General features: G+C 45.3%; 1 protein-coding gene across 1 annotated transcript in view; it reads right to left on the bottom strand.

The window, feature by feature from the left end:
• LOC139366506 (ephrin-B1-like) overlaps positions 1-19,991 on the bottom strand; it is a 133,278-nt gene extending 113,287 nt beyond the window's left edge. The window contains exon 1 of the mRNA XM_071104044.1: positions 19,040-19,991. Within this exon, the coding sequence (XP_070960145.1) occupies positions 19,040-19,158 (119 nt within the window). The 5' untranslated portion in view covers positions 19,159-19,991. The remainder of the gene's footprint in view (positions 1-19,039) is intronic.
• Positions 19,992-22,365: the final 2,374 nt, after the last annotated feature.

Below are 22,365 nucleotides of genomic sequence, written 5' to 3'. Positions count from 1 at the left end.
GGAAGCTAAATACACGTACAGTTACTATATCTGATGAGTGTATACTGTAGGAAGACTGCAGGCTTACTAAACAGATAGAGAACTGGGTGTGTGGAAGCAAAAAGAGAGATAATATGTTTGATTCTTAATAAATGCTAAACATTATAGACCAGCTATAAACGTTGACACATTGCTCTGTCAATATTCATATCTCTCATATCTATTTCAGCAAAAAAGAAAACTATTTTGGTTCATCTCCCCTCCCCTAGGTAAACACAGTTCCACCAGGCTACCGCTCCCCTAGGTAAACACAGGCTGGTTCCACCAGGCTACCGCTCCTCTAGGTAAACACAGGCTGGTTCTACCAGGCTACCGCTCCCCTAGGTAAACACAGGCTGGTTCTACCAGGCTACCGCTCCCCTAGGTAAACACAGGCTGGTTCTACCAGGCTACTGCTCCCCTAGGTAAACACAGGCTGGTTCTACCAGGCTACTGCTCCCCTAGGTAAACACAGGCTGGTTCTACCAGGCTACCGCTCCCCTAGGTAAACACAGGCTGGTTCTACCAGGCTACCGCTCCCCTAGGTAAATACAGGCTGGTTCTACCAGGCTACTGCTCCCCTAGGTAAACACAGGCTGGTTCTACCAGGCTACCGCTCCCCTAGGTAAACACAGTGATCAGGCTGGTTCCACCAGGCTACCGCTCCCCTAGGTAAACACAGTGATCAGGCTGGTTCTACCAGGCTACCGCTCCCCTAGGTAAACACAGTGATCAGGCTGGTTCCACCAGGCTACCGCTCCCCTAGGTAAACACAGTGATCAGGCTGGTTCCACCAGGCTACCGCTCCCCTAGGTAAACACAGTGATCAGGCTGGTTCCACCAGGCTACCGCTCCCCTAGGTAAACACAGTGATCAGGCTGGTTCCACCAGGCTACCGCTCCCCTAGGTAAACACAGTGATCAGGCTGGTTCCACCAGGCTACCGCTCCCCTAGGTAAACACAGTGATCAGGCTGGTTCCACCAGGCTACCGCTCCCCTAGGTAAACACAGTGATCAGGCTGGTTCCACCAGGCTACCGCTCCCCTAGGTAAACACAGTGATCAGGCTGGTTCCACCAGGCTACCGCTCCCCTAGGTAAACACAGTGATCAGGCTGGTTCCACCAGGCTACCGCTCCCCTAGGTAAACACAGTGATCAGGCTGGTTCCACCAGGCTACCGCTACCCTCCTAAGTTCTAATAAAAGGGTATGAATTCTTCTGCAGAGTGTGAGATCTTTGTTATGTTCCAGCATGCAGGCCAGTGGCCAATCGATGAAGAGTTCCTCTCCTATTGATCAAGTATTGATTATGAAGCAGAAGAGTGATATCATCCTTAAATAACAATCTATAACAGTATACTCCCAGGGTCTGTGTGTGTGCGTGTGTGTGTATGTGGTAGAGGGCAATACTAATTTATTAGCTGAGACAGCGGTGGTCTCTAAAGTGGGAACAGGAACTAGGTCATAAATCTAGATGAGACACCAAAAACTGTACCTCTACATCTCTCTCCTTCTCTTTCTCTCTACATCTATCTCTCTCTCCCTCTGTCTTTACCTCTGTCTTTACCTCTCTCTCTCTCCATGTCTCCCTCTCTCGCTCTCACCAAGCCTTTACATACTGCTGACTTAGTCACTTCACAACAACAACACTACCTAATGTATGTCTGTAAGGCTGTATGGATGTATGGCTGTATGGCTGTGGGGCTGTGGGGCTGAATGGCTGTGGGGCTGTAAGGCTGTGGGGCTGTGTGGCTGTGGGGCTGTATGGCTGTGGGGCTGTATGGCTGTGGGGCTGTGTGGCTGTGGGGCTGTGTGGCTGTGGGGCTGTGTGGCTGTGGGGCTGTGTGGCTGTGGGGCTGTATGGCTGTGGGGCTGTATGGCTGTGGGGCTGTATGGCTGAGGGGCTGTATGGCTGTGGGGCTGTATGGCTGTGGGGCTGTATGGCTGTGTGGCTGTGGGGCTGTATGGATGTGGGGCTGTGTGGCTGTGTGGCTGTGGGGCTGTGTGGCTGTGGGGCTGTATGGCTGTGGGGCTGTATGGCTGTGGGGCTGTATGGCTGTATGGCTGTGGGGCTGTATGGCTGTGGGGCTGTATGGCTGTGGGGCTGTGGGGCTGTATAGATGTATGGCTGTGTGGCTGTGGGGCTGTATGGCTGTGGGGCTGTGGGGCTGTGGGGCTGTATGGCTGTGGGGCTGTATGGCTGTGGGGCTGTATGGCTGTGGGGCTGTGTGGCTGTGGGGCTGTATGGCTGTGGGGCTGTGTGGCTGTATGGCTGTGGGGCTGTATGGCTGTGGGGCTGTGTGGCTGTGGGGCTGTATGGCTGTGGGGCTGTATGGCTGTGGGGCTGTGTGGCTGTGGGGCTGTGTGGCTGTGGGGCTGTATGGCTGTATGGCTGTGGGGCTGTATGGCTGTGGGGCTGTATGGCTGTATGGCTGTGGGGCTGTATGGCTGTATGGCTGTGGGGCTGTGTGGCTGTGGGGCTGTGTGGCTGTGGGGCTGTATGGCTGTGGGGCTGTATGGCTGTGGGGCTGTATGGCTGTATGGCTGTATGGCTGTGGGGCTGTGTGGCTGTAGGGCGGTATGGCTGTGGGGCTGTATGGCTGTGGGGCTGTATGGCTGTATGGCTGTATGGCTGTGGGGCTGTATGGCTGTGGGGCTGTATGGCTGTGAGGCTGTATGGCTGTGGGGCTGTGTGGCTGTGGGGCTGTATGGCTGTGGGGCTGTATGGCTGTGGGGCTGTGGGGCTGTGGGGCTGTATGGCTGTATGGCTGTGGGGCTGTATTGCTTTATGGCTGTGGGGCTGTATGGCTGTATGGCTGTGGGGCTGTATGGCTGTGGGGCTGTATGGCTGTGGGGCTGTGGGGCTGTATGGCTGTGGGGCTGTGGGGCTGTATGGCTGTATGGCTGTATGGATGTATGGCTGTATGGCTGTGGGGCTGTATGGCTGTGGGGCTGTATGGCTGTGGGGCTGTGTGGCAAAACATGTGTGTACAAAACATGGTACTAACATTATTGGGCCCAGACAACAGCACAAAGGGGGAGACAACAATACATCACGTGAAGCATTCACAACTGTCAGTAAGAGTGTCCATGATTGAGTCTTCGAATGAAGAGATGGAGATGAAACTGTCCAGTTTGAGTGTTTTTTGCAGCTCGTTCCAGTCGCTAGCTGCAGCGAACTGAGAAGAGGAGCGACAAGTGGCGGACTGGTCGTCGAGACCACCGGTGGCCTGAGGGTCGTTTTGGCCTGCCGTGAATAGTCAACTTGAGCAGCGATAATATAGCAAGCAGGAACGAGATGAGGGAGAATAGTGATGGGTCGTTTGCGAACGAAGAGCCAGCTCTTGTAGATGAATGTTGGGAACTGTTTCGCATATCAGAAGAGCCAAATCTATTTATAAAAATATTTTTAAAATTAAGATATGAATAATCAGTTCTGACTGTCTTCTCAGACTAACAGCCTCACCTGTTGTTCCTGTCAATCAGACACACAGTGTCAACCAATGAACCAAAGATGTGTGAGGAAGGGACGAGCCAACTCACTCACAGTCACACACTTAGCAGGAGAGAGAGGAAGGTCAGCTGTGAAATCAACAGCTGGAAAATGAGTCAGAAGCACAGTAACATTGGATGCATTTTAATAATGTAGACAATGGTAGAGCACAGTGTAGAATTTGCCAAAACAAAATCTCATATAAAACTGGTTCTACACACAACCTACACCAGCATATGCGAACTGTGCAGCCAACAGTGAAGCTAGCTGCAGCGGAGCTTCGAGAGACTAGTAGGCCTGCTAGTGATAGTGGTGATGTATCTACTCAGTCAAGTAGGCCTGCTAGTGATAGTGGTGGAGCCAGCATCTCCACACGAGATGTATCCACTCAGTCAAGTAGGCCTACTAGTGATAGTGGTGGAGCCACACCTCCACACATGGAGATGTATCCACTCAGTCAAGTAGGCCTACTAGTGATAGGGGTGGAGTCAGCACCTCCACACGTAGAGATGTATCCACTCAGTCAAGTAGGCCTACTAGTGATAGTGGTGGAGTCAGCACCTCCACACATGGAGATGTATCCACTCAGTCAAGTAGGCCTACTAGTGATAGTGGTGGAGTCAGCACCTCCACACGTAGAGATGTATCCACTCAGTCAAGTAGGCCTACTAGTGATAGTGGTGGAGCCAGCATCTCCACACATGTATCCACTCAGTCAAGTAGCCCTGCTAGTGATAGTGGTGGAACCAGCACCTCCACACATGGAGATGTATCCACTCAGTCAAGTAGGCCTGCTAGGGATAGTGGTGGAACCAGCACCTCCACACATGGAGATGTATCCACTCAGTCAAGTAGGCCTACTAGTGATAGTGGTGGAGCCAGTATCCACTCAGTCAAGTAGGCCTGCTAGTGATAGTGGTGGAACCAGCACCTCCACACATGGAGATGTATCCACTCAGTCAAGTAGGCCTACTAGTGATAGTGGTGGAGCCAGTATCCACTCAGTCAAGTAGGCCTGCTAGTGATAGTGGTGGAAACAGCACCTCCACACATGGAGATGTATCCACTCAGTCAAGTAGGCCTGCTAGTGATAGTGGTGGAACCAGCACCTCCACACATAGAGATGTATCCACTCAGTCAAGTAGGCCTGCTAGTGATAGTGGTGGAACCAGCACCTCCACACATGGAGATGTATCCACTCAGTCAAGTAGGCCTACTAGTGATAGTGGTGGAGCCAGTATCCACTCAGTCAAGTAGGCCTACTCCGCGACCCACAGCAACAGTCTTCTATGGACCAGTTTATGCCAAAATCCATGTCTGTAGTAAAACAAGGCCAAATTGATATTACATTGGCTAAAATGATTGCCACCGATTTCCAGTCATTTTTGATCATGGAGGACAGAGGTTTTAGAAATTATAGCAATAGTCTAAATGCAATGTACACAATTCCAAGCAGGAAAACCCATTCAAAATCACTTATTCCACAACTGTACGAGAGCACACAGGCTTCAGTGCGGGAAAGAGTCCAAAAAGCTACTGCAGTTTGCCTTAATGCTGACTGCTGGACATCAAGGGTAACCACTTCTTACAGGTCGGTTACATGTCACTTCATTTCACTGCTTTGAGTTCTGCGACAGACACACCTCAGAGAACTTGGCAGAGGAACGGTTGAGAGTGGCCAGAGAATGGCAAGTAGGTTGAAAAGTGGTCTGTTGTCTTAGCAACAATGCAGCTAACATAACCAAAGCCATGAACATGTTTAAATGGACCCATCATCCATGTCTTGCCCACACAATCAACCTGATTGTAAGTGATGCTCTGAAGGTGATGAAGCCCACTGTGGACAAAGTGAGGGCAGCTGTGGAATGCTTCCACAGGAGCACAGTAGGTGCTGAAAAACTAAAGTCTACACAACGCCAGATGGGGATGCCTGAGCTGAGTCCTAAACAAGACTGCACTACAAGGTGGAATCAACATTTTATATGTTGAAGCGAGCGGTTTCTTGAGTCAAAGGATGCCATCATCTCTCCCCTGGCCATTGTCAATGCACCTGTTGATGCTCTGACCCAAGAGGAATGGGAGGTGGTGGAGGAGGTGTGCAGAGTCCTGGAAACCTTTGATCAGGTCACTGTGGAGATCAGTGGAGAGAGGTACAGTAAGCAGTTATTACTACATCATTATTTAATCCAGTATTATATATTTATATGAGCAGTAGATGAGAATGTAGAATCAGTAGACAAAACATGAACCTGAACTAATAAGTTACTGTTCTCTCTTTTCAGCTATGTGACAGCCTCAAAAATGATACTCCTGTGTAAGGGTCTGCAGCCAATCACAGCCAGCCGCCAGAGAGAAACAAACGTAACCACAGGACATGTGACAGAGTTGGACACCCTATGTTCATCAATGGACAGAAAGTTCCACAGAATGGAATATAATCACGTGCTATCAGAAACCACTGCACTTGAGGTTTAAGAAGTTAGCCTTCAGTGATGCCAGAGAGATTGATGAGGCTCTTCAAAGAATAACCTCAGCAGCAGGGAGGGACAGCCCCAGCAGTCAACTGGCTCAGGCACCAGGGCAGCAGCAAGAAGAGGAAGCAGATGGAGCAGAAGCACCAGCAGTAGTGCCACAAACGTCTGCTGTTTGGATGCTGTTTGACAAGAGAGCAACTGGGGATGCAACGCGAAGGAATCCCTAATGAGGGTCCGATCCTATTTGGAGGAGCCCCTCCTACAAAGATCTGCAGATCCTCTGAGCTGGTGGAAGAACAAGGCCTACCCACGGATTACTAAAGTCATGACAGGGAGACTCTGCATAGTGGCCACATCCGTTCCCTCTGAGAGGGTCTTCTCGAAAACGGGACAAATAATTACTGAGAGAAGAAACCGCATCAGCCCCTTGAAAGTGAGGCAGCTTGCACTTCTGAATGCAAATCTCTCATAAAAGCAAAATATGGTCAGCATTTCTGTGTGCTGCTGGTTATAACATGGCAATAAAGAAGAGAGAGAAAAGAGGGACCAGTTTCATGTTTTAAGTGGGATGCTGCAGTTTGGCACGTTGTTACTTATTTTTCTTTGATATGGTGCAATATACCATTATTATGTTGTTCAGATTGTATTCGCTTTGAATGGTTACATTTATATGTACGTTGTTTATCTACAGTCGTGGCCAAAAGTTTGGAGAATGACACAAATATTAATTTCCACAAAGTTTGCTGCTTCAGTGTCTTTCGATATTGTTGTCAGATGTTACTATGGAATATTGAAGTATAATTACAAGCATTTCATAAGTGTCAAAGGCTTTTATTGATTATTACATGAAGTTGATGCAAAGAGTCAATATTTGCAGTGTTGACCCTTCTTTTTCAAGACCTCTGCAATCCGCCCTGGCATGCTGCCAATTAACTTCTGGGCCACATTCTGACTGATGGCAGCCCATTCTTGCATAATCAATCCTTGGAGTTTGTCAGAATTTGTGGGTTTTTGTTTGTCCACCCGTCTCTTGAGGATTGACCACAAGTTCTCAATGGGATTAAGGTCTGGGGAGTTTCCTGGCCATGGACCCAAAATATCGATGTTTTGTTCCCCGAGCCACTTAGTTGTCACTTTTGCCTCATGGCAAGGTGCTCCATCATGCTGGAAAAGGCATTGTTCGTCACAAAACTGTTCCTGGATGGTTGGGAGAAGTTGCTCTCTGAGGATGTGGTACCATTCTTATTCATGGCTGTGTTCTTAGGCAAAATTGTGAGTGAGCCCACTCCCTTGACTGAGAAGCAACCCCACACATGAATGGTCTCAGGATGCTTTACTGTTGGCATGACACAGGACTGATGGTAGCACTCACCTTGTCTTCTCCAGACGCGTTTTTTTCCGGATGCCCCGAACAATCGGAAAGGGGATTCATCAGAGAAAATGACTTTACCCCAGTCCTCAGTTGTCCAATCCCTGTACCTTTTGCAGAATATCAGTCTGTCCCTGATGTTTTTCCTGGAGAGAAGTGGCTGCTCTTCTTGACACCAGGCCATCCTCCAAAAGTCTTCGCCTCACAGTGCGTGCAAATGGACTCACACCTGCCTGCTGCCATTCCTGAGCAAGCTCTGTACTGGTGGTGCCCCGAACCCGCAGCTGAATCAACTTTAGGAGACGGTCCTAGTGCTTGCTGGACTTTCTTGGGCGCCCTGAAGCGTTCTTCACAACAATTGTACCGCTCTCCTTGAAGTTCTTGATGATCCGATAAAATGGTTGATTTAGGTGCAATCTTACTGGCAGCAATATCCTTGCCTGTGAAGCCCTTTTTGTGCAAAGCAATGATGACGGCACGTGTTTCCTTGCAGGTAACCATGATTGACAGAGGAAGAACAATGATTCCAAGCACCACCTTCCTTTTGAAGCTTCCAGTCTGTTATTCAAACTCAGTCAGCATGACAGAGTGATCTCCAGCCTTATCCTCGTCAACACTCACACGTGTTAACGAGAGAATCACTGACATGATGTCAGCTGGCCCTTTTGTGGCATCGCTGAAATGCAGTGTAAATGTTTTTTGTGGATTCAGGCAAAGAGAGAATTTGCAATTCATCTGATCACTCTTCATAACATTCTGGAGTATGTGAAAATGGCCATCATACAAACTGAGGCAGCAGACTTTGTGAAAATGTATATTTGTGTCATTCTCAAAACTTTTGTCCACGACTGTACATTAAAAGGTTTACTTTAAATACAAATGTTTAATAGCATTATTTTTCATTACAAACCAATGCATTTTTAAATACATTGTGGTTAAGTTAGAGTATGATTTCATTTAATAATTTAATTACAATTGTTTTAACACCCATCATAGTCAAACTATTGCAAACTGTTTGACTTGAAAAAATACAAAACATTGTTTTTAAAGAGCTGTCGGGAGCCAAAAGAGCCAGCTCACTGGAAAAAGCCAGAATGCCCATCACTAACGGAGAATCCATGCATCAGGCGCGACTATCACTCTCTCGCTGCAGTGTTCTCGCGCCAAAAATGACATCAGTTCGCTCCACGATGCACATAGCAACCGTCTACCTGCTTCTCTACCGATAACATTTTAGACAAGTCAACCGTCTACCTGCTTCTCTACCGATAACATTTTAGACAAGTCGCACGACGAAATGGAAGGACAGAAAGGAAAGATGGAGCAGAGAGGGAGAGAATAAAAAGGTTAAAGGCCCTTGCCACAGACGCAGCTAAGTGCTGCAAAATAAGCGACATGTTCACCAGTAAGGGACCAGGTCAGTCAAAAACACACACTGACACGACACCCAGCATGGCTAGATACAGTACATACACCTTAGCCAAATACATTTAAACTCAGGAATTCACAATCCTGACATTTAATCCTTGTAAAAATTCCCTTTTAGGTCAGTTAGGATCACCACTTATTTTAAGAATGTGAAATGTCAGAAAAATAGTAGAGAGAATGATTTATTGCAGCTTTCATTTCTTTCATTACATTCCCAGTGGGTCAGAAGTTTACATACACTCAATTAGTATTTGGTAGCATTGCCTTTACATTGTTTAACTTGGGTCAAACATTTTGGGTAGCCTTCCACAAGATACCCACAATAAGTTGGGTGAATTTTGGCCCCTTCCTCCTGACAGAGCTGATGTAACTGAGTCAGGTTTGTAGGCCTCCTTGCTAGCACATGCTTTATCAGTTCTGCCCACAAATTTTCTATAGGATTGAGGTGAGGGCTTTGTGATGGCCACTCCAAATACGTTGTTGTCCTTAAGCCATTTTGCCACAACTTTGGAAGTATGCTTGGGGTCATTGTCCATTTGGAAGACCCATTTACAACCAAGCTTTAACTTCCTGACTGTTGTATTGAGATGTTGCTTCAATATATCCACATAATTTTCCTTTCTAATGATGCCATCTAATTTGTGAAGTGCACCAGTCCCTCCTGCAGCAAAGCACCGCGACAACATGATGCTGCCACCCCCGTGCTTCACGGTTGGGATGGTGTTCTTCGGCTTGCAAGCCTCCCCCTTTTTCCTCCAAACATAACGATGGTCATTATGGCCAAACAGTTCTATTTTTGTTTCATCAGACTAGAGGACATTTCTCAAAAAAGTATGATCTGTGTCCCAATGTGCAGTTGCAAACCATAGTCTGGCTTTTTTATGTGTAACGGCTCTCGTCGAAAGGAGTGAACCAAAGGATGGATGGATGTTGTTGGAAAGTGATATTTATTTTCAAAAACACTCAAAGAAAATAATAAAAGTGAAAACGAAAGCGAACAGTTCTGTCAGGTACAGTCACTAAAGAGAAAACAAGATCCCACAAAACCCAAAAGGAAAATGACAACTTATATGTGATCCCCAATCAGAGACAACGATAGACAGCTGCCTCTGATTGGGAACCACACACGGCCAAACACAAAGAAATAGAAAACATAGACTTTCCCACCCGAGTCACACCCTGACCTAACCAAACATAGAGAATAAAAAGGATCTCTAAGGTCAGGGCGTGACATTATGGCGGTATTGGAGCAGTGGCTTCTTCCATGCTGAGCGGTCTTTCAGGTTATGTCGATATAGGACTAGTTTTTTTCTGGTTTCCTCCAGCATCTTCACAAGGTCCTTAGCTGTTGTCCTAGGATTGATTTGCACTTTTCGCACCAAAGTACCTTCATCTCTAGGCGACAGAACGCGTCTCCTTCCTGAGCGGTATGACGGCTGTGTGGTTCCATGGTGTTTATACTTGCGTACTATTGTTTGTACAAATGAGCGTGGTACCTTCAGGAGTTTGGAAATTGCTCCCAAGAATCAACCAGACTTGTGGAGGTCTACAATTTTTGGGGGGAGAACTTGGCTGATTTCTTTTGATTTTCCCATGATGTCAAGGAAAGAGGCACTGAGTTTGAAGGTAGGCCTTTAAATACATCCACAGGTACACCTCCAATTGACTCAAATGATGTCAATTAGCCTATCAGAAGCTTCTAAAGCCATGAAATAATTTTCTGGAATTTTCAAGCTGTTTAAAGGCACAGTCAACTTAGTGTATGTAAACTTCTGCCCCACTGGAATTGTGATACAGTGAATTATAAGTGAAATAATCTGCCTGTAAACAATTGTTGGAAAAAATGACTTGTGTCATGCACAAAGTAGATATCCTAACAGACTTGTCAAAACTATATTTTGTTAACAAGAAATTTGTAGAGTGGTTGAAAAACGAGTTTTAATGACTCCAACCTAAGTGCACGTTAACTTCCAACTTCAACTGTAAGTAGCCTAGCTAATAACAGCGACACAACGGCCGGTAGGCTAAACAGTTTGCACGTCTTACATCTTCGTGGAGGAATTATATCATAGCAATGAATGCCACATAGTGATCATAATATGGCATTGAAGGCAATCTGTTTCATATAGTAAAAAATAGTAAACCTAGACTATGGACTTGCCAGCTTTCGGTCATGACTCATGCCACATAAATTAAAGCTAGGGAAAGTGCACATACACTGTACAGTAAAATAGGCTAAAAGTAATACACAAGTAATACAAGTTTAGGTTATTTACAATGTTAATCTCATTCTGCAGAGCAACCAGATGTGCGCACACACACAGAGACAGGGAGAGACAGAGAGAGAGAATCGAGAGAGAGACATCGAGAGAGAGAATCGAGAGCGAGAGAGAGACATCGAGAGAGAGAATCGAGAGAGAGAGAGACATCAAGAGAGAATCGAGAGAGAGAGAGAGAGAGAGAGAGAGAGAGACATCGCGAGAGAGAGAGAGGGGGGTTCAGAGCCAGTACAGGGAAAATTGAAAGGGACAGCGAAAGCACAGAAAATCCATTTTATTATTTTGCCCGTCCTCAGTCCAAGGATTTTGACTTATTTTTTCAGTACCACCCAAAACAAACCGCTCAAAGTGTCATTCCCAATGTATTCCACTCCAAAGATGGCACAAACAGAAAATGGCTGACATACAAATAAGTAACTCCCTCCTTGCTCTGCTCAGTACGTCTTGCATTCGCAAAACCTTCAGCCAGTGATAGTGCATTTGTCAAAGGAGGCATGCAGGCCTGGAAACATGCCCATCAGAGAGTATAGGAACATGAGAGAAGCAAGACCCATAGAGAAAATGCAGAAGCCTTTTTCCTCAGGGCCAACAAAGCAGACATCCGTACCCTTCTGAGTGATAACCAAATGTCAGTTCAACGAGACCAGGTCAGAAAGAGGAGTCAGGTCATGGAACGTGCGATTGATGTAGTTAAAGTTATTGATAAATGTGGGCTTAGCTACAGAGGACACAGACACAAAGCTGCATATAACTTGGATAACATGGCCGTCTGTAACGGATTTCCTCCTCTTCGTCTGAGGAGGAGTAAGGATCGGACCACAGCGCAGCGTGGTAAGTGTTCATGATGATTTTAATTAAAGAAAGCACTGAACACTGAATCAAAACAATAAACGATGACGTGAATTTACAAAACCGAAACAGTACTGTGTGGCCCAAACACTCACACGGAAACAAACACCCACAAACCAAAGGTGAAACCCAGGCTACCTAAGTATGATTCTCAATCAGAGACAACTAACGACACCTGCCTCTGATTGAGAACCATACTAGGCCGAACTCAAAAACCAACATAGAAAAACAGACAGACTGCCCACCCCAACTCACGCCCTGACCATACTAAAACAAAGAATAAAATAACAGAACTATGGTCAGAACGTGACACCGTCAATCATGGCAAGTTTCTTGAGCTCATATTGTTGCTTAGCAAATATGATGTCTGCCTACAAGAGCATGTTAGTGATTGCTTTGAGAAGAGCAAGAAGCAGATGGGGAGAGGGTAAAGGAAGAGGGTCCTTGGTAACTATGATGTCCAAAACAACATCAAATAAAGTCATTGAAGTCATCAGAATGTTGATTCAGCAGACAATTGCTGTTGAAGTGAGAAAGGCAGGGATGTTCTCAATACAACTGGACACAACACAGGATTTAACATCCAAAGACCAGTGTGCAGTAGTTCTGCGATATGTCACTGATGTTGTCCACGAGAGACTCATTGCGGTCATTGACTGGACAGTACTTTGTGGACCTTGTGAAACAGACCCTTGAGAAGATGGACATAGATATCAAACAGTGTGTTGGTAAGGCAACAGACTGAGCAGCTAACATGCAGGGACATTACAGGGGCTTCTCTGCATTTATCACAGGAGAGTCTCCTAACCAAGTACCCATATGGTGTTACTCACATGTCCTCAACCTTGTGCTAACTGACACCACTAGGTATGTTGTGGCAAGTCAATCCCTTTTCTCACCACTGAATGACATTGCAGTGTTCGTTCGAGATTCCTACAAGCGCATGAAGCTATGGGAGGAAACCAGTGAAGACAGGAGACACAGACGGCTTGATGTAATTGGTGAAACATGCTGGTGGGCCAAAGACAATGCCTAAAGGAAAGTATTTGGAAGCTTTGCAAAGCCTGACCAGATGTGGTCATCACTATGGAAAGAACTGAAAAGGATGTGACCATAAAACCTGCCATCCGAAGCAGGGCCCAAGGGTACAAGGATGTTCTCCTAAAGTATGAAACCATAATTACAGCTGAGGTTTTTCTCAGGATTTTTGAGCAGACGTCCCCTCTCTCTAAACTTTGTTGATTGGGCCATTGTCATTCTGGAGGAGCAGCAGAACTGTGATGCCGAAGCTCAGACTGCTCTCCCAGAGAAGAGAGGGAAAAAAAGAAGAGAAAACCAGGTGAGTTGGCAGAAGCCCATTGCTAATGCAGACATGGATTACAAAATCAAGACCCACAATGTGGTACTGGTCACTGTTGTTGAATGTATTCACTGACGTTATGCAGCAGATGCAGTGCTGTGTGCAGATGTCTCCTGCATGAATCCTGAAGCATTTTCCTGAGATCAGAGAAAAGGGCCTTCCAAAGACAGCCATGAAGGAGCTCAGCAAATGCTTCCTGGAATTTGATGAACATGCCACTGTTGAGGCATTGCAGGCTGAACTGATCAGCCTTGCACAACAGTGGGAAAGCCTGAAACGGTCACCATTGGAGGAGTACAACACCGGGGACGCCAGGGATGAAACAGGGGAAGGCTTTGAGGATCCTGGTGAAAGTGTGGAGTTGGTGAGCAGAAGTTGTTCTACATGTAAAAACTGCCCAATATGCTGCTATCTTCTCCTGTCTCAGTACAATCTGCTCACGGATGCATTGGTTTGGGCTACAAGTTCCTCCTCACCCTATCCATCACTCTGGTGGCTTCTGAGAGGACCTTCTCCACCCTGAAATTCATGACGAACCGCCTAAGAACCTCCCTCACTCAAGAGAACCTTGAAGCGTTCCTTTTGATGGCAACAGAGGAGGAGATTATTATGGGACATGACAAAGATGACATCATTGACAAGATGGCAGAGAGCAGTGAGTTACTGCGCCACCTACTGGTTTACTAGTGGTAATTACTTCCGGGTTACTCTGAAGTAGCTATGCTATGACTCTTCCTTAACAGGCTGACAAGGGTGAAAGAAAATTTGCTGGGCGTTAAAGCTTTTGTACAGAGGCATGTTTTTGGGACTTTTGTAATTATACTTGCAGTTATGTAGCCAATGTTCAATTTCATTGACTCAGTGTTTAGATGTGTTTATTTTTGTGCTGTTTGCTTTATGGACACCAGTGAGTGAACATTGTAATCTACATTTTTTTTTGTAGAGGAGTGCTTTTTGACTTTTGTATTATAATTACTGACATTGTTGTAGCTTATGTTCAAGTTCAGTGAATGTGTGAAGTTTTTTAATATTTTTGATATGCTTGATGCATGAATATAAAGATAATAATTTGAACATTTGAGCGAACTCTGTATATCTCATTCTCTTTTTAAAAAGTGTAGGCTAATTGTTTGGTGTGCCTAGCCTTGTACATTTGAATGTGCTATGATTGGTGTATTCCTAGTGAGTGTTTGAGGGTGCACCCATAGCCATAGCATACCTTGAAAACTCAGTGTTCAGATCCCGTAACTTGTTGGTCAGTCCCAAATGTTTGTATTTTGTAATGTGGATAACCTTCTTCCCAAATTAACATAGTGGCCAAATGTATAACTAGTTTGGTACCTGTTAGATCAACAAATAGGGTAGCCTACAAAATTAGCGGTCTGGTGGTTAGCGTGAAGAGGGTGGCCTGGGATGGAGTCAAATTCCCGGCCTAAGTTATTGTTTCAGTCCGCCCCTGATGTGTGTGTTTTGGGGACCTTTAACAGAATGTGACTGGCAAAACAGAATGCATCCCGTAACATTTTAACATGGAAATAGCTGTTCTATCATTCAGCCTACAGTAGCAGCCAATGTGTGGTGTTCAATGTAGACCTACGTTCCATGAGACTTTTGAAAAAAACATGCAGGGCATTCTTCAAAGGACTCGGTTGGGCAACACGGCCTTCCATCTACCACCAACCTACTGAAGCGCAGCTCAGAAGAAATATTTATTGCATTTTCCTTTTCCAAATGGGCAGTATTTAGAATGCATAAGATACTGTATTTACGATAGTACAGCTTCTTCCCTTTGTTCCTCAGTCTTCCCACTCTTTCACTCAAACCCAGCCCCTTTTCTTTTGTGTAACAAGCTGTCATATCTGTTCCGCCCACTAGGGACGTTTTCCTTTATGACGTAATTTGTAATCAAGTTATAATTTAATTATGTGTACGTGTAATTCTGTGTGATTAGTTAGGTATTTAGTAAATAAATAATTAAACCCAATTTTGCATTGCTGATTCAACTTGTTAGCCAGGGTTTGTGCAGATAACCAAGAATTTACAACTTTCAGATGAGACTGAATTAAGATGACGATTAATATTGACTGCTATTGATGTAAAATATTACTAGGTCTTTAAGAGTTTATTCGGAAGATAACAGCTCTATAAATATTATTTTGTGGTGCCCCGACTCTTTAGTTAATTACCTTTACATGATTAGCTCAATCAGGTGATATTCATTACGGAGAAATTATTTTATAGACTAGCATGTCATATCACTTAATCCGGCATAGCCAAAGACACGACAACAGTATAAAACAATAAGAATGGAGAAAGACCCATTGAAATCATTTAGAATGTATGTGTTGCCACCCAAGGATGAAAAACATCAAATACTGTCATATTGTAAAAAATATTGTGATATGATATTGTAATCTCATCGATCAACATCTCAGCCATTGTCCAAGTATCCACGCTGAAATTACATCTCTCTCTCTCGCTCACTCCATTGTAGAGCACTGAAGCCCACCCTGAAGTACTGAGATGTTTAATCCCAATGGAATCGGATGTATAAATAAAGCATATTATTTAAAAGCACCAGCTCACAGTCACCTAACACACACAACATGGGAAACCCTATTCCCTCCATAGGGCTCTGGTCAAAAGTAGTGTACTATATAGGGAATAGGGTGTCATTTGGGATGCATACATATACATATACTGATCAAAAATATAAACACAACATGTAACGTGTTGCTCCCATGTTTCATGTGTTAAAATAAAATATCCTGGAATTTTTCCATAAACACAAAAAAGCGTATTTCTTTCAAATGTTGTGAACAAATTTCTTTACATTCCTGTTAGTGAGCATTTCACTTTTGCCAAGATAATCTATCCACCTGACAGGTGTGGCATATCAAGAAGCTGAATAAACAGCATGATCATTACACAGGTGCACCTTGTGCTGGGGACAATAAAAGGCCAATGTGTGCAATGTCACACAACACAATGCCACAGATGTCTCAAGCTTTGAGGCATGCAATTGGCATGCGGAATGTCCACTAGAGCTGTTGCCGGAGAATTTAATGTTAATTTCTCTACCATCTGCAATGTCATTGTAGAGAATTTGGCAGTACGCCCAATCGGCCTCACAACTGAAGACCACGTATAACCACGCTAGGCCAGGACCTCCACATCTGGCTTCTTCACCTGTGGGATCGTCTGAGACCAGCGACCTGGACAGCTGATGAAACTGAGGAGTATTTATGTCTGTAATAAAGCCCTTTTGTGGGGAAAACCCATTCTGATTGTCTGGACCTGGCTCCCAAGTGGCCTCCCAGTCATATGAAATCCATAGATTAAGTCCTAATTTATTTATTTAAATTGACTAATTTCCTTAGATGAACTGTAACAGTTTCCTGCTGCGCATCAGCTTGGCAATGATCACCCGAGCATTCAGCATACTCTGTCCATTCTCCATATTTATTCTATTAGCTGTAATCTACGGAGGTCAGCGGAGGGAAGACGGGACAGGGGAGGGGAGGGAGAGGATGGGAAAAGAACACCAGGAGTTTTGTTCTTCTGCCCTTGCCACTGACATATGGACCCTAGAGGTCAGACAGAGTAGAGGTCAGTCAGTGACACTGACCCCACAACAAAGACGAGACTACACTGATCAGTTGACATTGGTGGTCACAAAAATGCACACTGTTGTGCTGGTGCTTTGCCAATCACAGTTAGTTAGGTCTAATTTATAATTCTGAATGTCATGAGTCTGCAGTTAAATCATGAACCTGGGATATTAACAATTAATACCTTGTGCCTTTACCAAATGCGGCAGAAATTGATTTCCATAAACGGGCCATGTGATGTGGGTGTAGAGAGAGAGACTCAGTCTAGTGTGAGTGATAAATGTTACCAGAACACATTATTATACTGCCAGTAGCCTCGATAAGGCTCTCTGAAACTATAATTAGGAAAGTGTGTGTGCTTGCAGCCCTAGCATGCTGCTCAGCGCGTGCACAGGCACGGCTTTCTCTGTCGCCAGGGAATGTTCAGAGTTCGAGACAAACTGGAGAGATGTTTTATTTCCTTGAGGGAGTTGAGCGAGCTGGGAGCTAGCCTACAGTACACCTAGACCCACCACCGTTCGCCGGTGGCTTTTCCTCTCATTCCACCATAAGGTGGGGTGTTAGAGAGGAAAATACAGCACACATTGGGCCTCTGTTATAGCTTAAATCAGGGGTCTTCAACTTTTTCTTGCCCAGGGACCCCCTCCCAGGCAAAACGGGGACCCAGGGACCACCATCATACGTTAGAAATTGCGGCAGGTAGCCTGGGAGGTTAGACCGTTGGACTAGTAACCGAAAGGTTGCAAGATCGAATCCCCGAGCTGGCAGGGGAATCTGTCGTTCTGCCCATGAACAAGGCAGTTAAGCCACTGTTCCTAGGCCGTTATTGAGAATAAGAATTTGTTCTTAACTGACTTGTCTATTTAAATAAAGGTGAATGAAATGGCAATTTTAAAACGAATAGATTTGGATCGTTTGCATTATTTTGACTTCCCCATTATGTCATTGGAAGAGGAAGTGTAAACTCTAAACATAGCCTATTAGCTAGAAAGGTAACTCACTTTCGCTAAATGCAGCTGTTTATCTGGTTAAACAAATGTTAGGGTTACCTGCTGCACTGGTAGCCTATCGCGGGTGCTTTTTCTGAACCTTTTTCAGAAACAATATCAGATACGCCAGTGAGTGTAATGTGCTCAACATTAGGAGTTGAGAAGTAAAGTTGACATCATTAGAAAGAAGATATTCTCCTATTTTCAACTGTCCGGTATATAATTCAAAATTAGTTTATGTTGTTGCTAGCGATTTTCATTTAAAAACAAAATTAAATAAAAATGTATTTTTTCCACTTTAGAATTGTTCAAGAAAAATACATGGACCCCCTGCAGTACGCCTGGCTGAATACCACTTGCTTAAAGCTATAATCCTTGGTTATTACATCAATGTTTTGGATTTATAAACAGGGATGGAATTTGTGTTTCTTTGGGCACTCGCCAGCTGGGCTAGTAGACTGCAATGTTTACTAGCACGGGTCCTAAATATGTGCCATGTAATATTTGAAACGAGAAAATGTCACTAGCCAGGCTAGCATATTATCTTAATTTACATCCATGCTTAAAAATGAATGATTACCTATATACCCATTAACTCTTGAAGAATATAACTTCTAAATGCCTGGTGAGCATACACCATCAGAACCGAAAATATAGCGTAAGTCTGATTTTCTCCAATATTTGTAAACAAAGTAAACATAAACACTGTATAGACTCGAAACATGGTTAAAACTATCATGTTGATATAATGAATGGTCAGTCCTTACATCCATAGCTCTGTCTATTAATTTGAGAGTGGTTACATTTCTTACAATTCTCCCTCAGCTTTTTACCAAAACAGAGAAGTTGGTTTTGCTATTGTTTTCGATTAAAGGATTCTAGCTTTAAGGAATGTGCCAAATACACAATGCTATCCAGATAATATTGTAATACTGACTTCTGATAGTATTTCTGACACGTAGACTAGGCTTACATTCACCTCCAATCTCAAGACACAACTTTGGGTAAGAAAAATTGCCTAAAGGCCAATGCGCATCATGGGTGCCAACTTGACGTGTCATCATCATTGGAAAAGAGTGAATTTGAATACATTTTTTAAGTTCCACTTCTCCACACACACAGCGAATTTGCCAAGCTTGACACTCTATTGAGTTTAAATAGGACACTTACTTGGCATTCTGAGTGCTCCACATTATAGTTTCCAGTAATTTGGCGTCAGAAGGTAACGTCGACCTAAATACGAAGATAAAGATCCAGAGGTAACACTTCAAGCACGCAACCCCAGTCATTCTCACAACCCGGAGATAGAACGAGCGGAGGAGAGAGTCTGACCGGCAGTGCGCGTGGCAGGGGAGCAGCCGCTATCTATCGCTTTCTTCTGTGGCTCGTGTGTTTGTTAGTCGGGTGCATGTGAGGTCGATGTTAGATACATGTCCCTCTGTCCAGTATGTCTTCAGATCCTCGTTTAGACCTGTCTTTGGTTGAACCGTCCGCAAAGCGCGCGTTTCAACAGCCGTTGAATCTTAATTCCGGTTTTGAGAGGTTCAGGGAGGGATGAAAGCCGATGTGATCCGTTGTTGACCTGTAGCTGAGAAACCGGGGAAGTTCCTTCTTCTCGTCTTTGTCCCTAATGTCACACCGACTCGGTTCCTCGTTAGATCAGGTAGCCTATGCCGAGGTCTCTTTGCAGCCTGGACTATTATTGCGGTCAGAAGGGTAGCCTAACGGCAGATGTCTTTGTCAGATGAATATTATCACCCAGCAAAGCTCTCTCTCTCTACCCGTCGCTGTATTTCATAGAATAGATGACAACACGTATCCATCATTTAGAACTCCATCAGCAGCACCCCTGACATAACACACTTTAACCGTCTCTTCTCCTCATTCCTCCATTCTCCCCTCTTCCCCAGAGCGGAGAAACTGCGGTGAGTCAATGTAGTAAATATTTCCTTTCCTTTCATCCGCTGCGCTCCCCCTCTCCTCTTCTCTATTCGTCCTAGAACATTTGAGAGGTCCGATTGAGCTGGAGCTGTATTCCTGCACGCACTGCCCAGATGCCTCCATGCAGCAGTAGACCGGTCAGTAGCTATGTCCTCTTTGTCCCTGAGTCTAGAGTTATTTATTGGGCTAGTAGACGAAGGACGCACAGTTAGAAGAGGTCTAGTCTACCAAGGGCCAGGACTGCTCTCTTCCTCTGTCTCTCGTTCACTGCGTGGAGCCCGAAGTCTCCGGGTTTGAGTCTCTCCTCGGGCTAAACAGTTGTACGGTAACCTGACGCCCGGGTGCGAAAGGGACAGCCCATCATGTCAGCCGCCGCAACCAATCAGATAGCTCGGTCCGAACTCCAGCAGCAGTGTGTGTGTTGGTCCGGTCCATTACCCCTGTCCATTGCTCTGATAGCCATTTACAACTTTTCCCCCTTAATAATTATACTGCTTGTGTGAACATCGCAAAAGGAAACTAATGCTAATGCCGACCTACACCTACAGTTATGTTTACATCTTCAGGCTATTTCAAGCATGTTTTATACAAAACGAGTGGTGTGAATTGCTCCCCTGAATCTCATCACAATGAACTTCATGGGAACCTATTAAATCAATACATAATAGGGCAGGGTTTCTCAACTGGCAGCTCACTGGCGAATTTGGCCCCTGAGTGATTTTCTTTGTTGTTACAGTGATTCATGAAGCTTTGATTTCACCACAGCCACAATAAAAGTCAAATAAAACCACTTCCTGTTTAGAATTCTGATTAATGCAGATGTCCTCCTCTCTCACAGCCTCACTTGTAATTTCTACGGGAATTATTCTTCTGATATCACTGAGTCACCGTTACAAAAGTAACCGATTCATAATTGCTGTAGGAAATGAGTCAGACAGCGTCCTCCTCTCTGATCTGATCTCACATCGATGTGTTTAACACAAACTAATGTCCCTCCTTTGATGGCTTCATGGCCTGAAGGACTGTTTCCATTCTAGAGGAAGAATCTCTCACTCAGGCTGTCTGTCTGTCGTTAGGTCCCTCAGGCTGTCTGCCTGTCGTTAGGTCCCTCAGGCTGTCTGTCTGTCGTTAGGTCCCTCAGGCTGTCTGTCTGTCGTTAGGTCCCTCAGGCTCTCTGCCTGTCGTTAGGTCCCTCAGGCTGTCTGTCTGTCGTTAGGTCCCTCAGGCTCTCTGCCTGTCGTTAGGTTACTCAGATTTTAGATTGGAGTTAGTAAGTGAGAGAGAGCGGAAAACAGAGGGATGGAGGGCTTTGGGAAGGACAAAAGTGTGTGTGTGTGTGTGTGTGTGTGTATGTATGTTTGTGTGTGAAAGAGACAGAGTGGTATCATAGATGTCTGAACCCACTTGCTCCCATCAGCTGTCAGGTCACAGTCCTGAGTCCCTGGATTAACGTGTCACTGTCACTGCCTGTCTCAGTGACGTCACGCCGGGACAGAGAAAACACACACACACACACACACACACACACACACACGCACGCACGCACGCACGCACACACGCACACACACACGCACACACACACACACACACACACACACACACACACACACACTTTAAGGAGAGCACACACACCCAGGGACTACCTATACATGTGAGGTTTTAATAAGAACCAGAGGTTTCAGGGGCTCTCTCTCCTCTCTCTGTCTCTCTCTCCCCTCTGTCTGTCCCTCTCTTGGTCTCTCTCTCTCCTCCCCCCTCTCTCCCTCCCTCCTCCCCACTCTTTCCCTCCCTCCTCCCCACTCTTTCCCTCCCTCTCCCCCTCTCTCTCTCCATATGCAGGATTTCTCTGGTCCATCTACATGCATCACCTCTAAAAACACCACAGAATGGCTTTGTCCTTCTCTACCAGGGGTATAGCTTGGTGAATCGCTTGGTCTGTCTCTACCAGAGGTATAGCTTGGTGCGTTTATACCAGGTGAATAGCTTGGTGTGTCTCTTCCAGGTGTATAGCTTGGTGAGTCTATACCAGGGGTATAGCTTGGTGTGTCAATACCAGGGGTGAAGCTTGATGCGTCAATACCAGGGGTATAGCTTGGTGCGTCTATACCAGGGGTATAGCTTGGTGTGTCTATACCAGGGGTATTGCTTGGTGTGTCTATACCAGGTGAATAGCTTGGTGTGTCTCTACCAGGGGTATAGCTTGGTGTGTCTATACCAGGTGAATAGCTTGGTGTGTCTCTACCAGGGGTGTAGCTTGGTGCGTCAATACCAGGGGTATAGCTAGGTGTGTCTCTTCCAGGTGTATAGCTTGGTGAGTCTATACCAGGGGTATAGCTTGGTGCGTCTCTACCAGGAGTATAGCTTGGTGAGTCTATACCAGGGGTATAGCTTGGTGCGTCTCTACCAGGAGTATAGCATGGTGCGTCTATACCAGGAGTATAGCTTGATGCGTCAATACCAGGGGTATAGATTGATGCGTCTATACCAGGGGTATAGATTGATGCGTCTATACCAGAAGTATAGCTTGGTGTGTCTATACCAGGGGTATAGATTGA

This window comes from Oncorhynchus clarkii, chromosome 14 (genome assembly GCF_045791955.1).
Source record: "Oncorhynchus clarkii lewisi isolate Uvic-CL-2024 chromosome 14, UVic_Ocla_1.0, whole genome shotgun sequence".
Lineage (NCBI taxonomy): Eukaryota > Metazoa > Chordata > Actinopteri > Salmoniformes > Salmonidae > Oncorhynchus > Oncorhynchus clarkii.
This window is presented reverse-complemented; position numbering and strand designations above follow the sequence as displayed.